Source organism: Anolis carolinensis, chromosome 3, assembly GCF_035594765.1.
Source record: "Anolis carolinensis isolate JA03-04 chromosome 3, rAnoCar3.1.pri, whole genome shotgun sequence".
NCBI lineage: Eukaryota > Metazoa > Chordata > Lepidosauria > Squamata > Dactyloidae > Anolis > Anolis carolinensis.
Window position 1 is genome coordinate 194,888,595 of NC_085843.1, and position 20,581 is coordinate 194,909,175.

Below are 20,581 nucleotides of genomic sequence, written 5' to 3' on the forward strand. Positions count from 1 at the left end.
TTGGCCTTCAACAGGGGTTGACCCAGGACAGCATCCAGCTCCCCTCTAGTCCCTCATTCCCTGCCCCCAAAAACTTACCAGAAGGGCCTGCTGGCAGAATAAGCCCCTCTGTGGAGTTCTTGCCCCACTGCTTGATGTCATTTTCTTTTGGGGAAAATTGAGAGCTGGAGGGGAAAGGGTGGGTTGTGTGGAAGCAATCCGAGGAATCAATCTCCGCAGGCCCAGCACCCGAAAGGATCCAGGTTTGGCTTTTTCCAAGAAAAGACAAATAAAATACAGATGGGAAAAATATGAAGGCCTAATGGCTACATACAAGGATGACAGAATATGGATCACTTCGGAGGATGAAGCAAAGGACTTTTACAGGATGTTAAAGAAAGATTTAAATGTAAATAGATTATCATTATCCTCAAGTAATGGTAAAAATCCTAAAGAAACCAAGAAGAGAAGATTTGATTCGCCGAAAGACAGTGACCCAACAGTCGCTGAATTGGACTTGATCACAGACCAAGAAGACTCGGACACGGGAGAACCAACAGAAGATGATGGAATCCTCAAAGATGAGTAATGTCTGTTGTCATTTAAAATGTTTCTCAAACAATATTAACGGGTTGAACACCCCTATTAAACGTAAAAGATTATTTAACAAATTAAGAAAAGAAAATTACAGTATCATAGCTTTACAGGAAACACACATCGAACGTACGCACTCCAATCTTTTGATTAACAATCAACTAGGGAAAGTATTTGTTTCGGCAGATGTCAGCAAAAAAAGGGGGGTGGCTTTATATGTAGATGACAACCTTACAGTAAAAGAAGCATTTAAAGACAATGAAGGTAGGGTCATAGCAATACTAATTGACCTGGAGGAAGAAAAAACCTTAATCTGTAACATCTATGCGCCAAATGGCCCCAAAACAAAGTTCACCAAAACACTGAGAGAAAATATTAGTAATGTAGAATTTGATCATATTATAATTCTCGGTGACTTTAATGGAGTATTAGATAAAGAATTAGATAAAACTAAACAACCAAAGAAAGTTAAAGAAGCCACCTCCCTCCCTAAAAACCTCCTAGCATTAAAAGATGAACTGGACTTAGTAGACACGTGGAGAGAATTAAATCCCCAAAAAAAAGATTATACACATTTTTCAAATAGGCACCAATCATGGTCGAGGATCGACATGATATGGGCTTCCAAATCCCTGGTGACAAAGGTATCGGATATATGTATTTTACCTAGAGACCTATCGGACCACTGCCCACTAGTAATGGAACTTAATAAAAAAAGGTTTATAAGGAAATGGAGGCTAAATGAAAATCTATTAAAAGATAAGCAAGACATAGACAAAATTAAAGAGATGACGAAAGAATACTTTAGCATCAATGATACCAACGAAATGAACCCACAAATTGTATGGGACGCTTATAAAGCAGTGGCGAGAGGATACTTAATTCAACTAAATGCTATCAAACGAAAACAAAAAGAAGCAGAATGGAATAGTTTAAATAAGGAGATTGAGATGAAGGAAAAGGAATTAAAATCCAACCCTAAAAACAAAAAGATAAAAAGAAATCTAGATTTATTAAATAAAATGAAAGAAAGTAGAGACTTAGAGAAATTGGCAAAACAAATTAAATGGGTTAAACAATACGCCTTTGAAAACGCAAACAAACCAGGGAAATGGTTAGCCCGTTTAATAAGGAAGAAGAAACAGAGTAGACAAATTATTAAAATCAAAACCGAAGGTAAAATAGTGAACTTAGATGAGGAAATAAAAGAAGTATTTCAAACATATTACGAGAACTTATACTCTAAAGATAATATCAATCCCGAGGCCATAACAGAGTTCCTAGGCAAATTAAATTTGGATAAAATCACAGAAGAACAAAGACGTGAACTCAATAAAGAAATCACAGAGGAGGAAATTCTTAAAGTAATCAACAGTCTAGACAGCAATAAAACCCCGGGGCCGGATGGATTTATTGCGGGCTTTTATAAATTAGGATTAAAAGAAGCGACCTCCTTCTTGAAAAAATTAATGAACCAGGCCCTTCAAAGCAAAGTTATACCAGATTCATGGAAGGAGGCAACGATAGTAGTGATACCCAAAGAGGGCTTAGATATGTCAGATGTGAAAAACTACAGACCCATCTCCCTCCTAAACACAGATTATAAAATCTTCACAAAGATCCTGGCGAATAGGCTGAAGGACTTCCTTGTAGAGTGGATAGGAGAAGACCAAACGGGCTTTCTCCCAGCCAGATCTATTAAGGACAACGTAAGAATAATAATTGATGCTTTGGAATACTATGAACAACATAATCAAACAGAAGTGGGCTTTCTCTCTTTAGACGCAGAGAAAGCTTTCGATAATTTAAATTGGAATTTTTTTAAATTGTTATTTCGAGAATTGGACCTAGGATTTCAAATTCAAAATGGCATCAATAGTATTTATGAGGACCAATGGGCAAAAATACAAATTAACGGCCAGGAGACAAACAAATTCGCAATTAGCAAAGGTACGAGACAAGGTTGCCCCCTCTCACCCTTAATATTCATTATGGCATTAGAGACCCTGCTTAGGGCAATAAGAAATGATTCGAACCTGCAAGGCCCTAGAATAGACAAACAAGATTATAAATATCGAGCGTTCGCAGACGACTTGATATGCATTATAGAAAACCCAATCCAGAATATAAAAAATTGGCTTTTGAAAATTGAAGAATATGGAAAGGTGGCCGGCCTCAGAATCAACACAAAGAAAACAACGATCCTCACCAAAAATATGTCCAAAAAGAAACAGAAAGAGCTATACGATATTTCAGGGTTAAAAACAGCGTCCAAACTAAAATACTTAGGGATCTGGCTATCAGCGAAAAACAATCAATTATTAGATTTAAATTATATTGGGAAATGGAAAGAAATTAGAAGGGATCTGGAAAAATGGAATAATCTAAATGTCTCTTTAATGGGAAGAATAGCAATAATTAAGATGAATGTCCTGCCCAAGTTACTTTACCTATTCCAAAATCTACCAATTATAAGGAGTCCCAAGATATTCAAAGACTGGCAAAAAGACATCACGAAATTTATTTGGAGAGGCAAAAAACCCAGGATCAAATTCAGCACAATGATTTCACCGAAAACGCAGGGAGGTTTTGGCCTCCCGAATCTAAAACTTTACCATGATGCTAGTGCTCTTCTTTGGATAAAAGAGTGGATCAAATTGGAAAAAAAAATAAAATTCTGAATTTGGAAGGCCATGAATTAAGGAAAGGTTGGCACGGGTATTTATGGTATGGCAAAATGAAAATTGACAAACAATTTGGCAATCACTTTATTAGATCTGTCTTATTGAGAACGTGGGAAAAGTACAAATGCCGCTTCCATACTAAGACACCACTATGGTTATCTCCGATTGAAGCTGATCATAGAAGGCTATTAGGTTGGAGGAATTGGCCGACCTATAGTCAATTGTTAATTATGGCAAAGGATAAACCCCCCCCCCCCAAAGTAAAAGAATTAGCTGAAATACAAAAACTGAATAAAAATGTGTCCTGGTACCAATTTTTCCAAATTAATGAGGCATATAAAAGAGACAAAATAGTTGGATTTGACCAAGAACAAGGATTTTGGGACAAATTTATCCATGTGGAGAGGAAGAACATATCCATATTGTATAATAAACTACTGTCCTGGGAAATTGAAACAGAGTTAGTAACTAATTCCATGATATTATGGGCCAGGAACATAAACAGACCCATTCAATTGTGTGAATGGGAGTCGATTTGGAATAAAAAAATCAAATATACGTACTCAGTAGATATGAAAGAAAATTGGCTTAAGCTTATACATAGGTGGTACTTAACACCTAAGAAAATAGGGCATATGTATAAAAACGCAAATAATAAATGCTGGAGGTGTAAAGCCCAAATAGGATCCTATTTCCACATGTGGTGGAAGTGTAGGAAATTAGATAATTTTTGGACTACAATCCTGGAAGAGAGTAATGACATATTAAATACAAAATTTGTGAAAAGGCCGGAACTACTTTTGTTAGGTTTATATGATCCCGAGGACAGAATTGACACTAATACCGACAAACTTTTCACCTTTTTCATCACCGCAGCAAGGCTCCTGATTGCAAGACTCTGGAAATCAACGCAAGTACCGACAAAAGAACAGTGGTTGGAAAAAGTGATGGAAATCAAGAATATGGACCAACTATCCTTCTGGATCAAAAGAAATAATGGCACCCCACTAAAGGCTACTGACTGGTCTAATTTTGAGGACTACTTAAGGATAAAACTACAAAAGAATTAAGGAGTGAATTAATGGACTTAAGTGAACATAATCGGAAGTCAAACCATCACCTCCCCATTCCCCCCTGCCCAAACCCCTACCCCATCTTTTATGTCCCACAGCCCCCCTTTTCCCCATTGCACCTTTACCCCAATCCATGTATCTGCCACCACTAACCCTACCCCTATCCCTATAGTTAATACTTGTTTGTCTGTGTACCACGTGTTGAGGAAAATTACAATAAAAATTACTTGTAAAAAAAAATATATCTCCGCAGGCCCAGCACCCGAAAGGATCCAGGTTTGGCTTTTTCCAGGTGTTTAATTAATGCAGGGCAATTTGGGAAAACTCAGTTTCTCCACATTAATTTGCTTTTACAGATCCCGGGTTTTGGGTCTGTCTGGAAGGCCTTGAAAAACAACTGAAGGATCGAGGAAGATCTAAATGGTGGCATTCCTCCTGACCAGACTGTGTTGTCAGTCAATGCAATTCAGACTTTTTTACTATCATACTTTGACGTGAAACCATAGTGAAATGGACCCCTATATTTTCCCCAAATACATCTGAAGTTGCGAATCCACCGCATTTTTAAGCACCTTACCCAAAAGGGGGTTTGAAATGGTAGTTCTCACATAATTACTGCAAGTCCTCTTTAGGAAAAGGGTGGCCTTTCTTCAAACCAGTGAGCACCCGACTCAGGGAATATGAGGCATTTATAGCCCCCTGAACTCATGCAATCACTCCATCAGGTTGCATATACAGTGTTCCCTCACTCATCGCTGGGGTTAGGTTCCAGGACCACCCGCAATAAGTGAAAATCCACGAAGTAGGGACACTGTATTTATTTTAATATTTATACATTATTTTAGTAGTTATACACTATTTTAAGTCTTTATCAACCAATCGTGTGTTGATAAATCACCTACTTCTCCTCCCGTTGCTGCTTGGGCTCCTTTTCTCTCCCTTTAGCTTCTCCTTCCTCCCTTCCTTAGGCTGTAAATTGTAATTTTTATGATTTATAATAGTCTTTTAGAGTTTATTGTAAAACCGCAAAACAGCGAATCCGCGAAAAGTGAACCGCGAAGTAGTGAGGGAACACTGTAACACAACTTGCCCCCACCATATTGCAAAACCCTATCTTTTTGTAGATGTGACATCTTCCCTCTCTGGAAGTCTCTCTCTGGAAGTCCAGGAAACACAGATGTTTTAAATTTATTTACCCTATTTATATCCTGCCTTTCTCTATCCCGAAAGGAACTCAAGGTGGCTTAAATATGGCAATTATTCAATGCCTTAAAACATAAACAAAACATTAAGCTTAAAAATGAATTAAATTTAAATTAATACACATTAAACATTTAAAACATTACATTCAATATTAAAATCATGCCATCCAGAATCGTAGTCCAAGGCCATTCTGTAGTCATTGTACATATTCCAAATCTATTATTGCATTGCACTATTCTCCAAAAGCTTGATCCCAGGGCCAAGTTTTTACTTTCCTTCTGAAGGCTAGAAGGAAGGGGGCTAATCTAATATCACTAGGAAGGGAGTTCCACAGCTGAGTGGCCACCACTGAGAAGGCCTTGTCTCTTGTCCCCACAAGTCACGCTTGCTAAACAGGCAGGACCGAGAGCAAGGTCACCCCAGATGATCTTAAACTCTGAGGTGATTCATACATTTGGACAGGTAAGCTGGGCCAGAATCTTTTAGGGCTTTATGGGCTAAAGCCAGCACTTTGAATTGTGTTTGGTAGCAGACTGGCTGCCAGTGGAGCTGGAGCAACAGGGGAGTTGTGTGCCCCCTTTTTGCCACTCAGGTGAGCAACCTGGCTGCTGCCCATTGGACTAATTGAAGTTTCCTAACAGACTTCAAAAGTAACCCCGCATAGAGCGCATTGCAGTAATCTATACAGAATGTACAAGACTTTTGACCACCATGGCCAAGTCTGACTTCCCAAGGTACAGGCACAACTGAGGATGAACACAGAGGATGAGATTCAACCTCACGTAGGGACTAGCACATAGTTGTATACATACAAATTCCTATGAATTTAAATGTAATCCATCTGAATCTAAATGTTGACGCCCTATATACAAAGTCTAGAGAGCACATCACAACCACAATGCCAAAGAAGTTTGCAGAATAAGTCAGGTTGCCTATGTCCAAAGGAGTCTATAGCCAGAACATAAACTTTTTAAAAGTATAAAGGTTTAAATGAGTGTTAACGGTAACCTGTGGAGAAGGCATGAATTTTTAAGGTATGGTTGTCACCCTCCTAAATGAGAAAAAAATTCTTTTTAGCTCAATGCATTTTTGTTTGCAGGAATTTGTTTAGTAAAATGACAGATAGACAGCACTGAAGAAGTAGTAGTTTGAATAGATATATTTCTCACTGTGAGGACAGACACAATCTACTAAGGATGACAAAAGCCGTATCAGGTATCAGCAATGTATTACTGTCTATGACCAGAATATATGAAAATGGGCACAGGTGCCTGAAAAGGGGAATCACAGTTCCCATAAAAGTCAAATAAAAGAACAAGTTAAAAACATGTTATAATAAAAACAAATTAAAAGCAGACTATTAGCAAGGTTGGCTAATAGTAAGTATCGATCCACTAAGAGGCTCTGGAGGGGGATAGAGGGAGCATTTGCAGTATTTCAGTTATAACAGATTGCTCTGGCTACAGGCCCTGCGGGGTCAGTCATCGTCCGTCTGATGGAAATTGCTGCCGCACAGAACCTGGCGACACTATAGGTTATTGCAGAACAGGAGTCCGAGAGCAGCAGAGAGGTGTAATCAGCATGTACTTTCCTATTTCCAGTGCAGTGAAAGAATACCCTCAGATATCTTGAGATCTGTTCGATGTTCTGTCCATCTAGTCTCCATGTATGGTCCTTGGGTCGTTTCGCAAACTCCATAATTTTGGTTTTTTGAAAGTTAAGGTGAAGCTGTTCTGCACTGCAATATTTTGCTAGGGTTCTCAGGGCTCTTTTCAGACCAATATGGGTTCTGGATAGTAGCACTGCGTCGTCAGTGTAAAGCAGGATAGATAGGTGCCTTCCTGCCAATTTTGGAGGGTGGTAGTCCAAGTTGTAAAGGTGCTCCACCATGGAGTTGATATAAAAGTTAAATAATAGTGGGGCCAGAGTACATCCTTGTTTAATGCCTTTCTCTGTTTCAACTGCCCTAGTAAGGTGGCCTTGAGAACTACATCTTATTTTCAGTGTGGTCCCTTCATGTAGGGAACGTATTAGTTGCAGGAGTCGTTTATCTATTGAAGTGGACCCAAGTTTTTCCCATAGCTTGAAGTTGAAGCAGTATCAATTCACATTTTTTTTCCTCCAGAGGGGAAGAAAATATATTTTTGCTCCCATCATTCATTTTTGGGATCTTAATCCTGCCCATCAAGCAGGTCCCTTAGATGCTTCAAAATAAAGTACATAATTAAAATATACAATCACATTATGCAAAAGACTATTTAAAATGGGAAGTTTTGAAACAGTAAGGAGACCTTTAGAACAATCTTGAGCATGACTTTTAACATGTCTATCACTGAATTCTTTACAGGTAAGTGCATATAGGAGGGGTTCCCTTCCAGAGATTGTTAGCTTTCAGCTCCCATCATCCTGCTCCATTAGCAATTGGGCTTCATGTCAAACAACATCTGGAGAGCCATACATTGCAAAGACTCTTTAAAGTGAGATAAGAAAAATGTTTCTGTCTCACATGATATCATCATCTGGCACTTAAATGGCATCAAAATATGAATCAGGTAAGTCTCTCTAAGGGTCTGTATTGAAGGGCAGGACAAAGAAGTTTCTGCCAAAAAGTAGGTCCAGAAACTGATTCCAGCAACTTCAGGTTTTATGTCTGTTTTCACCATTAGGAATCTTCTGCAGTGGTAGAGGAGGATTGTAAGAACTTGCCTCTTTAAGTTTGCTTTGATTTGTTTTGCTGTTTACTCACAAAATGCAAGCATTTGTGAAGGATGAAAGAAAGAAACATTAAGCACAGCAAGGTTATGCTCTCTAGCAAATCTGAGCAAGAAAACACAGACACTGATTGTCACAGTTTTGCAACCTTCTTTTGAACTAACTTAATTTAAGTTTTCAGTTTTCTGGCAGCAGGGTTCACTTTCTGCAAACTAAGTGACCTCAGCTGCCACAATCTCCCTGGTGCATTGGATTCTGTCTACTATTTTAGCCTCAAATGCTATCTGAGTACAATATGTAGACAGAAAAATCAGGAAAAAAATTAATCTACGAGTCCACTCTTGAATATGGATGGATCTTATAGATTTGTTTTATTCCAGTTATTTCTACCTACACATTGCACCTAAAGAAGATGGCATTTGAACAGATTCTAGACCTTAAAAGAAAACTAGACAACACTTACAACAGTTTTATACTTTTATATAATTACTGCATGGAATTCAAGAGATAAAGGGGAGATGGGAGTCACACACAGCCATTTATATTCCAGCCCTCTCCATGTATTAACCACATGAACAGCTCATGTGACCATGAGGGATCCTGCTTTATCCCACCTCCCATCATGTAGAGCGTTCTACTTACCCATATATACTTGAGTATAAGCCAACCCAAATATAATCCAAGGTACCTAATTTTACCACAAAAAATTGGGAAAACTTATTGAGTATAAGACGAGGGTGGGAAATGCAGCCACTACTGGTAAATGTAAAAAATAAAAATAGATACCAATAAAATTACATTATTTGAGGCATCAGTAGGTTAAATGGTTTTGAATATATACATAAAACTGTAATTTAAGATAAGACCAACTCTGGTTACCATATATACTCGAGTATAAGCCAACCCGAATATAAGCCGGCCAGGACTCTCACTTGAGTATAAGTCGAGGGGGGCTTTTTCAGTCCCAGATCAGATAAGATTTTCAACCCATTGAATGTATTACAATCACTCCCCATTAATGAATTGAATGGTAATGTTATACATAATTTGTCATCATCGTCATTTTATGTCAACACTATATTTTACAAATGTGCAAGGAACAAAGATGAATTATTTGGACTGTTTCCTTAAATTGTTTGGTAAATGGTTGTGTAGATAGTTTTTCTCAAGCAAACCACAGTGATGCTTTCATCACCTATACCTATGTAAATGTCACCTGGGTATTGTCATTTATTATAACACAAAAAAGGAGGTGATTTCCAGTTCATTTGAAAAAGCTTTTCTAATTAGACCAATCATGATCTGTGAAGTGATCTGTTGCACAGAGGCTCACTTGGGAGCAGTAAGGAAAACAGTGCTGTAACTGGTAAAAATAGAACAATGTAGTAGTGTGACTGCAGAATCAGTAAAGAAGTAGTAAAAGAAAACCTAGCGGTTCCAAATGAATTTAAATATTCAGGTCCAGAAGAACTGTATCAAAGAGTCCTAAAGGAACTTGCAGAGGCAGGCCCGTAGCCAGGATTTTGATTCAGGGAGGGGGGGGGCAGGATCTACCCTAGCAAACATTTTGTACTGTTATCCCAATACCCCCATGAATATGGGATATATTGAGCATGGTGATCAGATCATGATATAAATAAACATAACAGTTTAAATAATAAATGTAAGGCCTTCTTGCGGACTACCCTGAGAATTTCGGGGGGGGGGGGGAGATAATCTTTGAGAATTCTTAGAGAAAAGAAGGTTGGAGAAGGGCAGATATTAAACTGTGCCCAATTTGACTGGTTCTACACTGATCATATAACTCAGTTCAATGCAGTGCAAACTGCATTACAGTAGAGTCTCACTTATCCAATATAAATGGGCCAGCAGAATGTTGGATAATGAGGAATAAGGAAAATACTATAAAATGTCACATTATGTTATGATTTTACAAATTAAGCACCAAAACATCATGTTTTACAACTTGTTTGGGAACATGGCTGCACTTGTGTTGTTGTTGGGCGTGTTGGCTCTCTGCATGTTGCTGCCTAGACAAACAGCTGTGGATTCGGGCAGGAGGCAGACTGCGTTGGATAATACAGAACGTTGAATGAGCGAAGGTTGGATAACAAGACTCTACTGCATATGGTCAGTGTAGATCCAGCCTATGAAATGGATGCTATACAGGTCCAGTACCTGTGATCCATCATGGGTTAAGCTGAGGCATCCAAACGACACCGAGATTAATTCAAAGTAAACCGGGATTTCCCAGTTTATTTCACTTTAATAGAACACTTTAACAGATCTAGACCTTACTGAAAGTTCCAGATCTGTTGAGATCCTGCACATGGGCATATTTCAGGAGTATTTTAATTTTATATTGATGCATGGTGGGGTTGTGCTTCCTTTCAATTCTAGGATTTCGGGATTCTGGGATTCCGTAATCTATATTGTAGATCAGTATTAATTTTGTCACAGGTGAAATATTTTTGGCCCCAAATACTGTGAAGAAAAATGTCAGAGCCAATGGAGGTAATGTCAGAAGAGAAGGTATTTTCCAGATTTTAGTCTAAGTACCATAGTTTTGTACTCCAGAAAGCAGGAGACAATTCAAAATGTCCTTGACAGATTAGAGAGTCCGGACCTTGAATAGCATTTTTATAGTTTAGTTTGAAACTCAGAGGATTTCACTGTCCAACTGACATGGTAACCAATATCATCCCTGGCTACATGGAATTATCTGATGTCTGCCAACAGACCTGCTCAGAATTTTAAAAGTTTCTGTTCTGAAGTGAGACATTTACAGGTAGCAATCCGTTATAACACCACACTTAGAGGAACAACTAGTTGAGGACGTGTGACAGCATGAGTTGAAAGAGGAGCTCTGTTTAACCATTTTTTTAATGTCAAAAGCAACCTGAACGAAAAAGCTCAGTTCTCTCTAGCTACTTTCCTAGTCTGTGTACAGAAATAGCACTGATTGCGGCCGAGTGTTTTATCAGGACATCAAAGCTATTTTAAGATCCTAATGGCTTTTCACATCACTGAAAACAGCCCAGAATTGGCTCAAATCTGCACCACCTCAGGCCAATTTCATGTCCTGTATATTCAGCAGCATGATCATAGACAAGCCATACAATGTTCAAGGTGAATTTATTTTTATTTGTGTAAAGTGTGGCAAAAACCAAAACATTGGGCCAGACACGAATATTGCATTTGTTATTATGTACTTTCAAGTCATTTCTGACTTATGACCCTAGGGTGATCCTATCATGGAGTTTTCTCAGCAGAATTTGTTCAGAGGGAAATGAATACCTTTGCCTACCTCTCAGAGTGCAAGAATATGACTTGCACAAGGGCAGTCCATGGATTTCATGACTGAGCAGGGATTTGAATCCTAATTTCCCAATGTCTAGCCCAACACTCAAACCACTATACTATGGTTCCTCTTCCTATTTCACTTACAGAGTATTAAATAAATTAAATGAAAGCTTTTCAAAACAAAGCAATTCATGGGGCAAACGCATTTGCTGTAAACAGTGTGCTATTTCTGAAATGTTTTGTGTTCCATCAAATACGTTCTTATATCCTTTTTGCACATCTTAAAATTCACAGATCTGATTAAAGTCCCTCAAGCTTTAGGCTAAGGAAGCCCAAAGAAGACTTGAGAAATTACCCAGATTTTTCAATCTAACTGTGACTGCAGGAAAAGAAGAGTTGTCAAGATTTTCACATGCCACAAAATATTAGGGATAAGCTATGTTCTCACACCTCGAACGCTAAGCATCATTCTGTTTGTATCTGTAATTATATGGTGTTAAGGCCCAAACACATGTGACATTAAATGTGCAAGTTTAGCATGCACCATTTTTATTCTTTAAATGGCAGCTGTAGGATGTGTATAGAAGGTAGGTGAGTGATGGACCACAAATGTAGCATAGAAAAAGAATATATGTATCTATTTATTAACATACTTAATAAACAGTAACCACTCAATTCAAGACACTATTAGCTATAGAAAGAAATATTCCTAAAGTGGCAGGCTTCCTAAGATACCACTCTAGGCAATTCTCCCCTCACTTGATATCTTGGAGTTATATTTAATTCACAACTTTAAACTCTTCCATGCAACTTTGCCATGAGCTCTTCTAAGTACTATACTGTTAAGTCTGCTTTTTGAACAAATATGACCTGCAAATGTAAAGGCAAAGGTTTTCCCCTGACATTAAGTCTAGTTGTGTCTGACTCTGGGAGTTGTTGGTCATCTAAGCCGAAGAGCCGGTGTTGTCCGTAGACACCTCCAAGGTCATGTGGCCTGCATGACTGCATGGAGTGCCATTACTTTCCTGCCAGAGCGGTATCTATTGATCTACTCACATTTGCATGTTTTTGAACTGCTAGGTTGGCAGAAGCTGGGGATAACAGAGGGAGCTGACCCACTTCCCGGATTCGAACCACCAACCTTTCAGTCAGCAAGTTCAGCAGCTTGGCAGTTTAACCTGCTGGACCACCAGGGCTGCAAACATTACTATTCATTAAAAAGTTTAAAAGAGCTATCATATAAAGACATGTGTGCCAGAGAAGAATTGGGAACTATCACTTCCAGTAGCCTGTTGCATTGTCAGATTTTATTCTAGGAAGATCTTGGTCCTCTGCACCAAATAGTTCTTTTAGTCCACCTGAACATAATCTGAAAATGTTATTTTTCGTCTTCTCCTGTTGGCAAAATGCTGACTGTATTAAATCTGCAAAGCTGTAGAATTCTAGCCAAATAGACTATTGCTCAAATGATCTATTTGAAACTAACACAATTCTCCAAGCTGTATAAAAAATCTAGATCACTCCTTTGCCTACAGCATTCTACAGAACTGTGGAAGGCAAAACAAACAAACAAACCCAAGGCTTCCATGTTTTGATTTATAGGTTCCAGCATTACAAACAGACTTATAAAATGTCTTGAATTAATGAACATGCTATTTCAGGTTTACATAATATATATTCTATAAAAACAGTAACATCAATTTGTTTCACCTGTAAAACTGGGTTGCTCTGAAACATTTGGCTTTTTAAAAACAAAATCATATTAGATGGATTGCAGATAGCACTATGCACATCACTTCTTTTAAACAGGTGGAGATAACACATCTGCTTTCTGATTCCTTTTTGCCAACAAAGTTGACTTCTCACCCTCATTTAAATTACAGTAGAGTCTCACTTATCCAGGCCTCGCTTATCCAAGTTTCTGGATTATCCAAGCCATTTTTGTAGTCAATGTTTTCAATATATCGTGATATTTTGGTGCTAAATTCATAAATACAGTAATAATAACATAACATTACTGCGTTTTGAATTGCTTTTTCTGTCAAATTTGTTGTAAAACATGATGTTTTGGTCTTAATTTGTAAAATCATAACCTAATTTGCGGTTTAATAGGCTTTTCCTTAATCCCTCCTTATTATCCAAGATATTAGCTTATCCAAGCTTCTGCTGGCCTGTTTATCTTGGATAAGTGGGACTCTACTGTATTTTAATCTCAAGTTTTTCATCATAACTATGAAGAAAATAGTGGAGTTGTGTAAATTCTGATCAGAAGCAAACTGAAATGAAATGTTCGTGAATCCACATTAGCCCAATACAATAGGATCAACTATTCTTGGTTAGCAGACCTAATTCAGACTTGCAGATATGGTTAAATGTTCAGGTATTCAAAACAAGACTTTTTAAGCACTAAGTATTAGAAGCGATTCTCTTTTCTTCTTGCTGATGAACCCAAGCAATAACAACAGCAGACACAGAAAATGAGATAAAATAAGGGCACATTTATTAACGGTTACCTATTTCATTGTTATTTTGGTGCTGATCAGCAAAACTACTAGGGGAGTAACTTTGTGCAGAGCAGCTGGTAGGGTCAGTTGGTCTCACCCAGACTTTTCCTTCTGGGAAAGGCTAGATTCTGACCTGCCTCTCCCTTTTCTCCTGCTAAGTTGAGTGCAAACTATTTTTGCACTTTGAATTCAGCTTGCAGAAACTGAATTAAGCTGAGGGCAAAATAAGAAAATGGTACGAGGAGAGAGAAATTGAGACATTTTAAAAGCAGCTGAAAAAGTGGGGAAGCAGAGTTCAGGGCTATCCCATCCTATCATAACAGTAGGAGAACATGCCATAGCACATTGGGGGAAAATGCTGCCTGTCCTCTAGATCAAAGAGCTGAAAAACTACTGGTTTACATAACTTTTTTTCCAAGGCCACTTTATGTTAATGGAAGTCCACTTCAGAAAACATATGGTGAAATTGATAAGTAAAAGAGGTGAAAGTTTATCTGGAATTATAATCTGCTTTCTTGTTTGTGTGAAATGCTATACAGTGTAAGAGAACGATGTCTAGAAGAACAGAAGAGGAGGAGGCAAAGAGCAACTAAGAAGATCAGTACATTTATTGGGACTTTTGTACTATGTTTTGCACCGTATGTAATCACAAGGTATGTTTTAAGAGAGCCATTTCAATTTCATTTAAATAATCAGACAGATCTGGTCCTATCATTAGGGAGAATGAGACAGCGTCTTGACATACATTTTGATTACAGGTTGAGCATCTCTTATCTGGAATTCCAAAATCTGAAATACAGTAGAGTCTCACTTATCCAAGCCTTGCTTATCCAAGTTTCTGGATTATCCAAGCCATTTTTGTAGGCAATGTTTTCAGTATTTTGTGATATTTTGGTGCTAAATTCCTAAATACAGTAATTACAACATAACATTACTACGTATTGAACTGCTTTTTCTGTCAAATTTGTTGTAATACATTTTGTTTTGGTGCTTAATTTGTAAAATCATAACCTAATTTGATGTTTAATAGGATTTCCTTAATCCCTCCTTATTATCCAAGATATTCACTTATCCAAGCTTCTGCCGGCCCGTTTAGCTTGGATAAGTGAGACTCTACTGTATTCCAAAAACCAAAAAGGTCCATATGGATGACTAATTTAGTTATACCTTTGTTTTCCAATGAATCAATGGACACAAATTTTGTTTTATGCACAGAATAATTAAAAATATTGTGTATAAATGTATCTTCAGACTTTGTCTCTATACAAGTTATAATGAAAAACTAAATTAGTTTTGTATTTAGACTTGGGTTCCATTGCCAAGGTATCTATTTATGTATGTATATGCAGGTTGGGGTATTCCACAATCCCAAATCCAAAATATTTCTGGTCCCAAGCACTCAAATAAAAGCTACTCAATCTGTACTGTAAATGGGGAGCAAACTCTTAGTTATTTAATTTTATTGTAAATTTACTGGCAGATAGAGGGTTGAGGCATTTAATCTGCTTAAACAATATATGATCAGGTTTAATGGCACCTATGTATCTGATTTATGAAATGTTTAAGACGACTTCCTCCCCCACTCCAAAAAATCCCCCTCTGAAAACATTTGATCCTGAATAAGTCCAAGAAGCTGTTGAATCTTGCAATGAAATAATAATAATATAATAATTTTATTCTTATATCCCGCCCCATCTCCCCGGAGGGACTCGGGGCGGCTTACATGGGGCCATGCCCAGACACGACAGCACAAATCAGATAAAACATTAAACTGAGCAGTAAAACTTCAACATGAATAAAAACAGTCATAAAAGTCAATATACACAATAATATTAAAATCCCGATTTGGGTCAAAAGATCCAGGCCAAGGTGCAAAGCAGTATCAAATTATCAGGGAGGGATAATTATACAGCAGGTGTAATACTTAAAGTGCTGAATGAATCCTAAAAACAATCCAGAGGGTCTACTGCTTAATAGGTAAATAACATGATCCCACAAGGATCAGTCAACGAAGGCCTTCTGGAATAGCCAAGTTTTCAGGTTCTTCCTGAAAGAAAGTAGGGTGGGGGGCTGCCTAATCTCCCTGGGGAGCGAGTTCCACAGCCGGGGGGCCACGGCGGAGAAGGCCCTCTCCCTCGTCCCCACCAACCGCAACTGCGAAGTTGGTGGAAGCGAGAGGAGGGCCTCCCCTGACGAGCGAAGAGGTTGTGCGGGTTCATAGGGGGAAATGCGGTCTCGAAGGTAGGTGGGTCCCAAACCGTTTAGGGCTTTGTAGGTGATAACCTGCACCTTGAATTGGGCTCAGAAAATAAATGGCAGCCAGTGGAGCTCTTTAAACAGCAGCGTTGAGCGCGCCCTGTAATCTGCCCCAATTAGAAACCTGGCTGCCGATCGTTGTACTAGTTGTAGTTTCCGAGCCGTCTTCAAAGGCAGCCCCACGTAGAGCGCATTGCAGTAATCCAGTCTAGAGGTAACTAAGGCATGGACCACCATGGTCAGATCTTTTCTAATACACAAAGATGTTTCTCTGCCCTTTCCAACTATATTTGCTAGCTCCCCTATATTCTACACTATCCCAAATATTTAGCAGACACTATATCCCTGTGTTTTTTTTATGTCAGGAGCAACTTGAGAAACGGCAAGTTGCTTCTGGTGTGAGAGAATTGGCCGTCTGCAAGGACACTGCCCAGGGGACGCCTGGATGTTTTGATTTTTTACCATCCTTGTGGGAGGCTCCTCTCATGTTCCAAGCTGGAACTGATAGAGGGAGCTCATCCGCATTCTCCCCAGGTTGGATTCGAACTGACAACCTTCAGGTCAATAATCCAACCTTCAAGTCATCAGTCTTGCCAGCACAAGAGCTTAACCCTCTGCACCATCGGGGGTTCCACTAAAAACAAAAAAGCAACAGAATTCTTCATTATCATTACTGAATGATAATGAAGATTTTGCATTCAGTATTGAGGTTTTCACAAAAAAAACCCACTTTTCTGCTACCATGATCAGTTGCTGGGAAGAAACAAAAAGAAGCTTTTAAAAAAAACACCAAAAAAATTGTTCTAGTGGGAATGAATTATTGAAATGTTGATTTCTGTGCTTCAGAAGCAGCATAGAAGGGAACAATCTAAAAGGTTATGTTAGCTTCTCTGAACATTTTGAATGTGTACATTTATTTTTAACAAAATGCTTCATGGAAAAAATGATACTGTTTTGGCACACGTGAAATTTAGAGTGACATTAATAGTATCATTGCTGCCCTCAGACTGATATATGTGGGCATAAACCAAGGCTGCTAGCAGTCTGTCATTCATTTCTTTTTTCCTTAAATACTTTTGGTCCATGGTCTGAAATGCATGCGAAAAGTCATGTAATGAGCATTACTCAACCAAAATCAATGCTCAGGAAAAGTTTACAGCTCAGTGGTAGAGGATCTAAGTATCACAGCAAATTGTTGAGGGTTCTGAATGTAGCAACAAAACAATTCCCTTCTATATTGGAAGTACCACCACCACCACCCCTCAGATTAAGGAGCAGTCAAAGGCAACATGTCTTGCCCGTAGAAAAGTTTATACTAAAGTATTTACATATGTGTAGTAGATTTTATCTCTTCTCCAGCTCTTCTTTCTGATACTCTCAGTTAGTTCATACCTTCTTCTTGGCAAAAGGTTCTCTCTGGTATTCTTCACCAATCCTTCAGTTTTTCTACAGCTTCATCTTCCAACAACAGACATCACCAACAACATCATTGAAGCTTGTGCTCCTTTAATACACTTATAGCTACTCCACCCTGGCTGTAAATTGCTCATTGCTAACCAGCTGGTTTGACTCTTAATGCTTGTTGGCCTTGATCCTTACACTTACTTGTTGTTACTTAAGATATGATATAATGTAAAAACCCTGACACTATGCTCATTGGTAGAGCTTCTAGGTTCAAACCTTGGCATTACTGAAAGGGGCAGAATTTCCTGAAGCCATAGAGATCCATTGAATTCTGAATAGACAGACTCAATATAAGGAAGGCAACCACATGTTCATATTCAAAGCCCAATTATTCTATAGTGAAAACTGTAAGTAGGTTTAACTGAACCATATTATGATCAATGAGCTGGATCCAGAATGCTCTGCTCATGGAAAGCTCATCTATTCATGCAACCTGCTTCTCCACACATCACACCTTATTTTATTCAACTTCTATGCAGCCCTGGAATCCAAACTCAGTATTAGTTTCCAAACCTGCTTCTCATTTTATAAAATGTTTCTGAGATTCTGGTGTGTGTGTGTGTACATAAATATATCTCTCTCACTATGTGCTGGAATCTTTTTCAATTACATTGTTTTTAGTCTGTGAAGCTAATTCAGTCGAAACTCTGCTTGTTGTTGTTGTTGTGTGCCTTGAAGTCGTTTATGAATTATGGCAACTTTAAGGCAAACCTATTGCAGGTTTTCTTGACAAGATTTGTTCAGAGTGTTTACTTACTAATGATTTTTATTTCATTACTTTCGGTGCTCATGTTCCATCATAGCCCAAGGATGGGGAGCTGTGACCTTCCATATGCTCCGAACACCTTACTATGGCTCCGAACACCTTACTATTGGCTATAATGCACTCTCCCTACGATTGCACTGAATTTAAAAAAAAGTAATTGGGACTGAAGCAGATTGGGAGCAAAAAAGGGGTTTTGCAGCCTATAGACAGGAGCCACCCTAGGTTTTCTCAGTATGTAAGCAAACCTAGGGCTGCATCCCCCCCCCCGAAATTACGTCCCCCTCCCCAAACTTGCCGGCGGTGGCAGCGGCGGCGGTGACCATTGGGTCTCTCACCGCGGAACAAGGAAGTATTTTGTATTCTCACGAGATTTTGCAAGATTTCTGCGAGATCTCGTGAGATTTCTGAGAGATCTCGCGAAATCTCGTGAAATACAATATACTTCCTTGTTCTGTGGCGAGTGACCCCATGATCCTCGCTGCCCACCACCACCGCCACCCCTTCGAGTGTGCCCAGGAAGGGCGATGGCTTTATTTATTATTAGACTTGTATACCGCTACTCCCAGTTTGGCTCGGAGCAGTTTACAGAAATAGATTAAAACTATACACTTAGCTTTAAAATAACAATAAAAACAATAAAAACAACAATAAAAACAATAAAAACAGACATAGCCCCGAGTTTTTCACCCATTGAAAGCTTGTCGGAAGAGCAAAGTTTTGCAGGCTTTCTGAAAGGCAAGTAGGTCTCGGATAGTTCGAGTTTCAACTGGCAAGGCATTCCATAAATGAGGGGCTACAATCGAGAAGGCTTTCTGCCTAGTGGAAGACAAATGATAAGTCCATATGTTAGGGACTTCAAGCAAATTTTGGTCTTCGGACCGAAGTAATCTCTGGGGTTGGTAGGGGGATAAGTGGGCCCTCAGGTACACTCAGCTTCATGGGCTTCAATGAAGAACCGGGCCTGCCTATAGAACATACTTCCTCCAAAGAAGTATGATTGCTTGATTGATTATACTATTTATACATTATTTATTAATATGTATTAATCACATTCATAGCATTACCAGCACGTCAATGGAAGATCAAGCCATATTCACAGCTGTTGAATTCCAGTTTTACATATACATCAAATGCTGATGGATAGATATCTCTGTGTGTGTTTATGTGTGCACAGAGATCCACATGTTTCTTGCATTCTCCCTCTCATCCTTTACCTGTGATAACAGTAAAAACCTTGTGAGAAAAATCGCAAACATTTCTGCAGACACTTAAATCTTGCATAACAGAAATCTTACACATTAGAATAGGCTTCAGTGAATGTGACAGAAAAATCCTATTCTGAATCTGACAGCTTGATAGAAAGTAATCAGAAGAAAGGCGAACTAATTGTTCACTCGAAATCAATAGTATGAAAGTGTTCTCTTCAAGTGCTTCCCTTGGGTGACAATGGCCATTAACAATCTTGGTCTGTATATCCATTCTGATTTACTACTGCTCTCACAATAGTGTTGAATTAGAAACAATAGAATTTTAAGTTACCATTGGAATCTCTTGGTATTTCTCACCATTGGTTATTCCAGTCCTATCACTGGTAATCTCAGGAGTTGACATTTGAAGGGGTGAGCAATTCTTACTGCTATATTCTTTTCAGGTAGTAAGCACCATTAAATACGATGGATTCTACCTCTAAGTAAATGAGTTTAGCATTGCACTATGGGATTAGACCCATGAAGATTTTGCTGAAGGTATTCTAGACACCTGTTTTCCCAAGTCATGTACCGTGTTTCCCCAAAAATAAGACAGTGTCTTATATTATTTTTTGCTCCCAAAGATGCTCTAGGTCTTATTTTCAGAGGCTGTCTTATTTTTCCATGAAGAAGAATTCACATTTATTGTTGAATCAAAAAATGGACATTTATTACATACTTTATAGCAGTTGTCGTCACAAACCAGCATAACCAGACAAACTGCAAATCCTATCAAGAATGTCTTGTTACTACCATTATTTCCATGTACCACAATCTATGGTACATACATTTACCA

General features: G+C 38.5%; 1 protein-coding gene across 2 annotated transcripts in view; it reads left to right on the forward strand.

Moving 5' to 3' along the window:
* gpr26 (G protein-coupled receptor 26) overlaps positions 1-20,581 on the forward strand; it is a 59,994-nt gene that overhangs the window by 19,303 nt on the left and 20,110 nt on the right. Inside the window, exon 2 of one of the 2 annotated variants that reach the window (XM_003218583.4) lies at positions 14,592-14,705. The exons of the other annotated variant lie outside the window; for it this stretch is intronic. Within the exon in view, the coding sequence (XP_003218631.2) occupies positions 14,592-14,705 (114 nt within the window). The remainder of the gene's footprint in view (positions 1-14,591; positions 14,706-20,581) is intronic. 2 annotated transcript variants of the gene reach the window in all.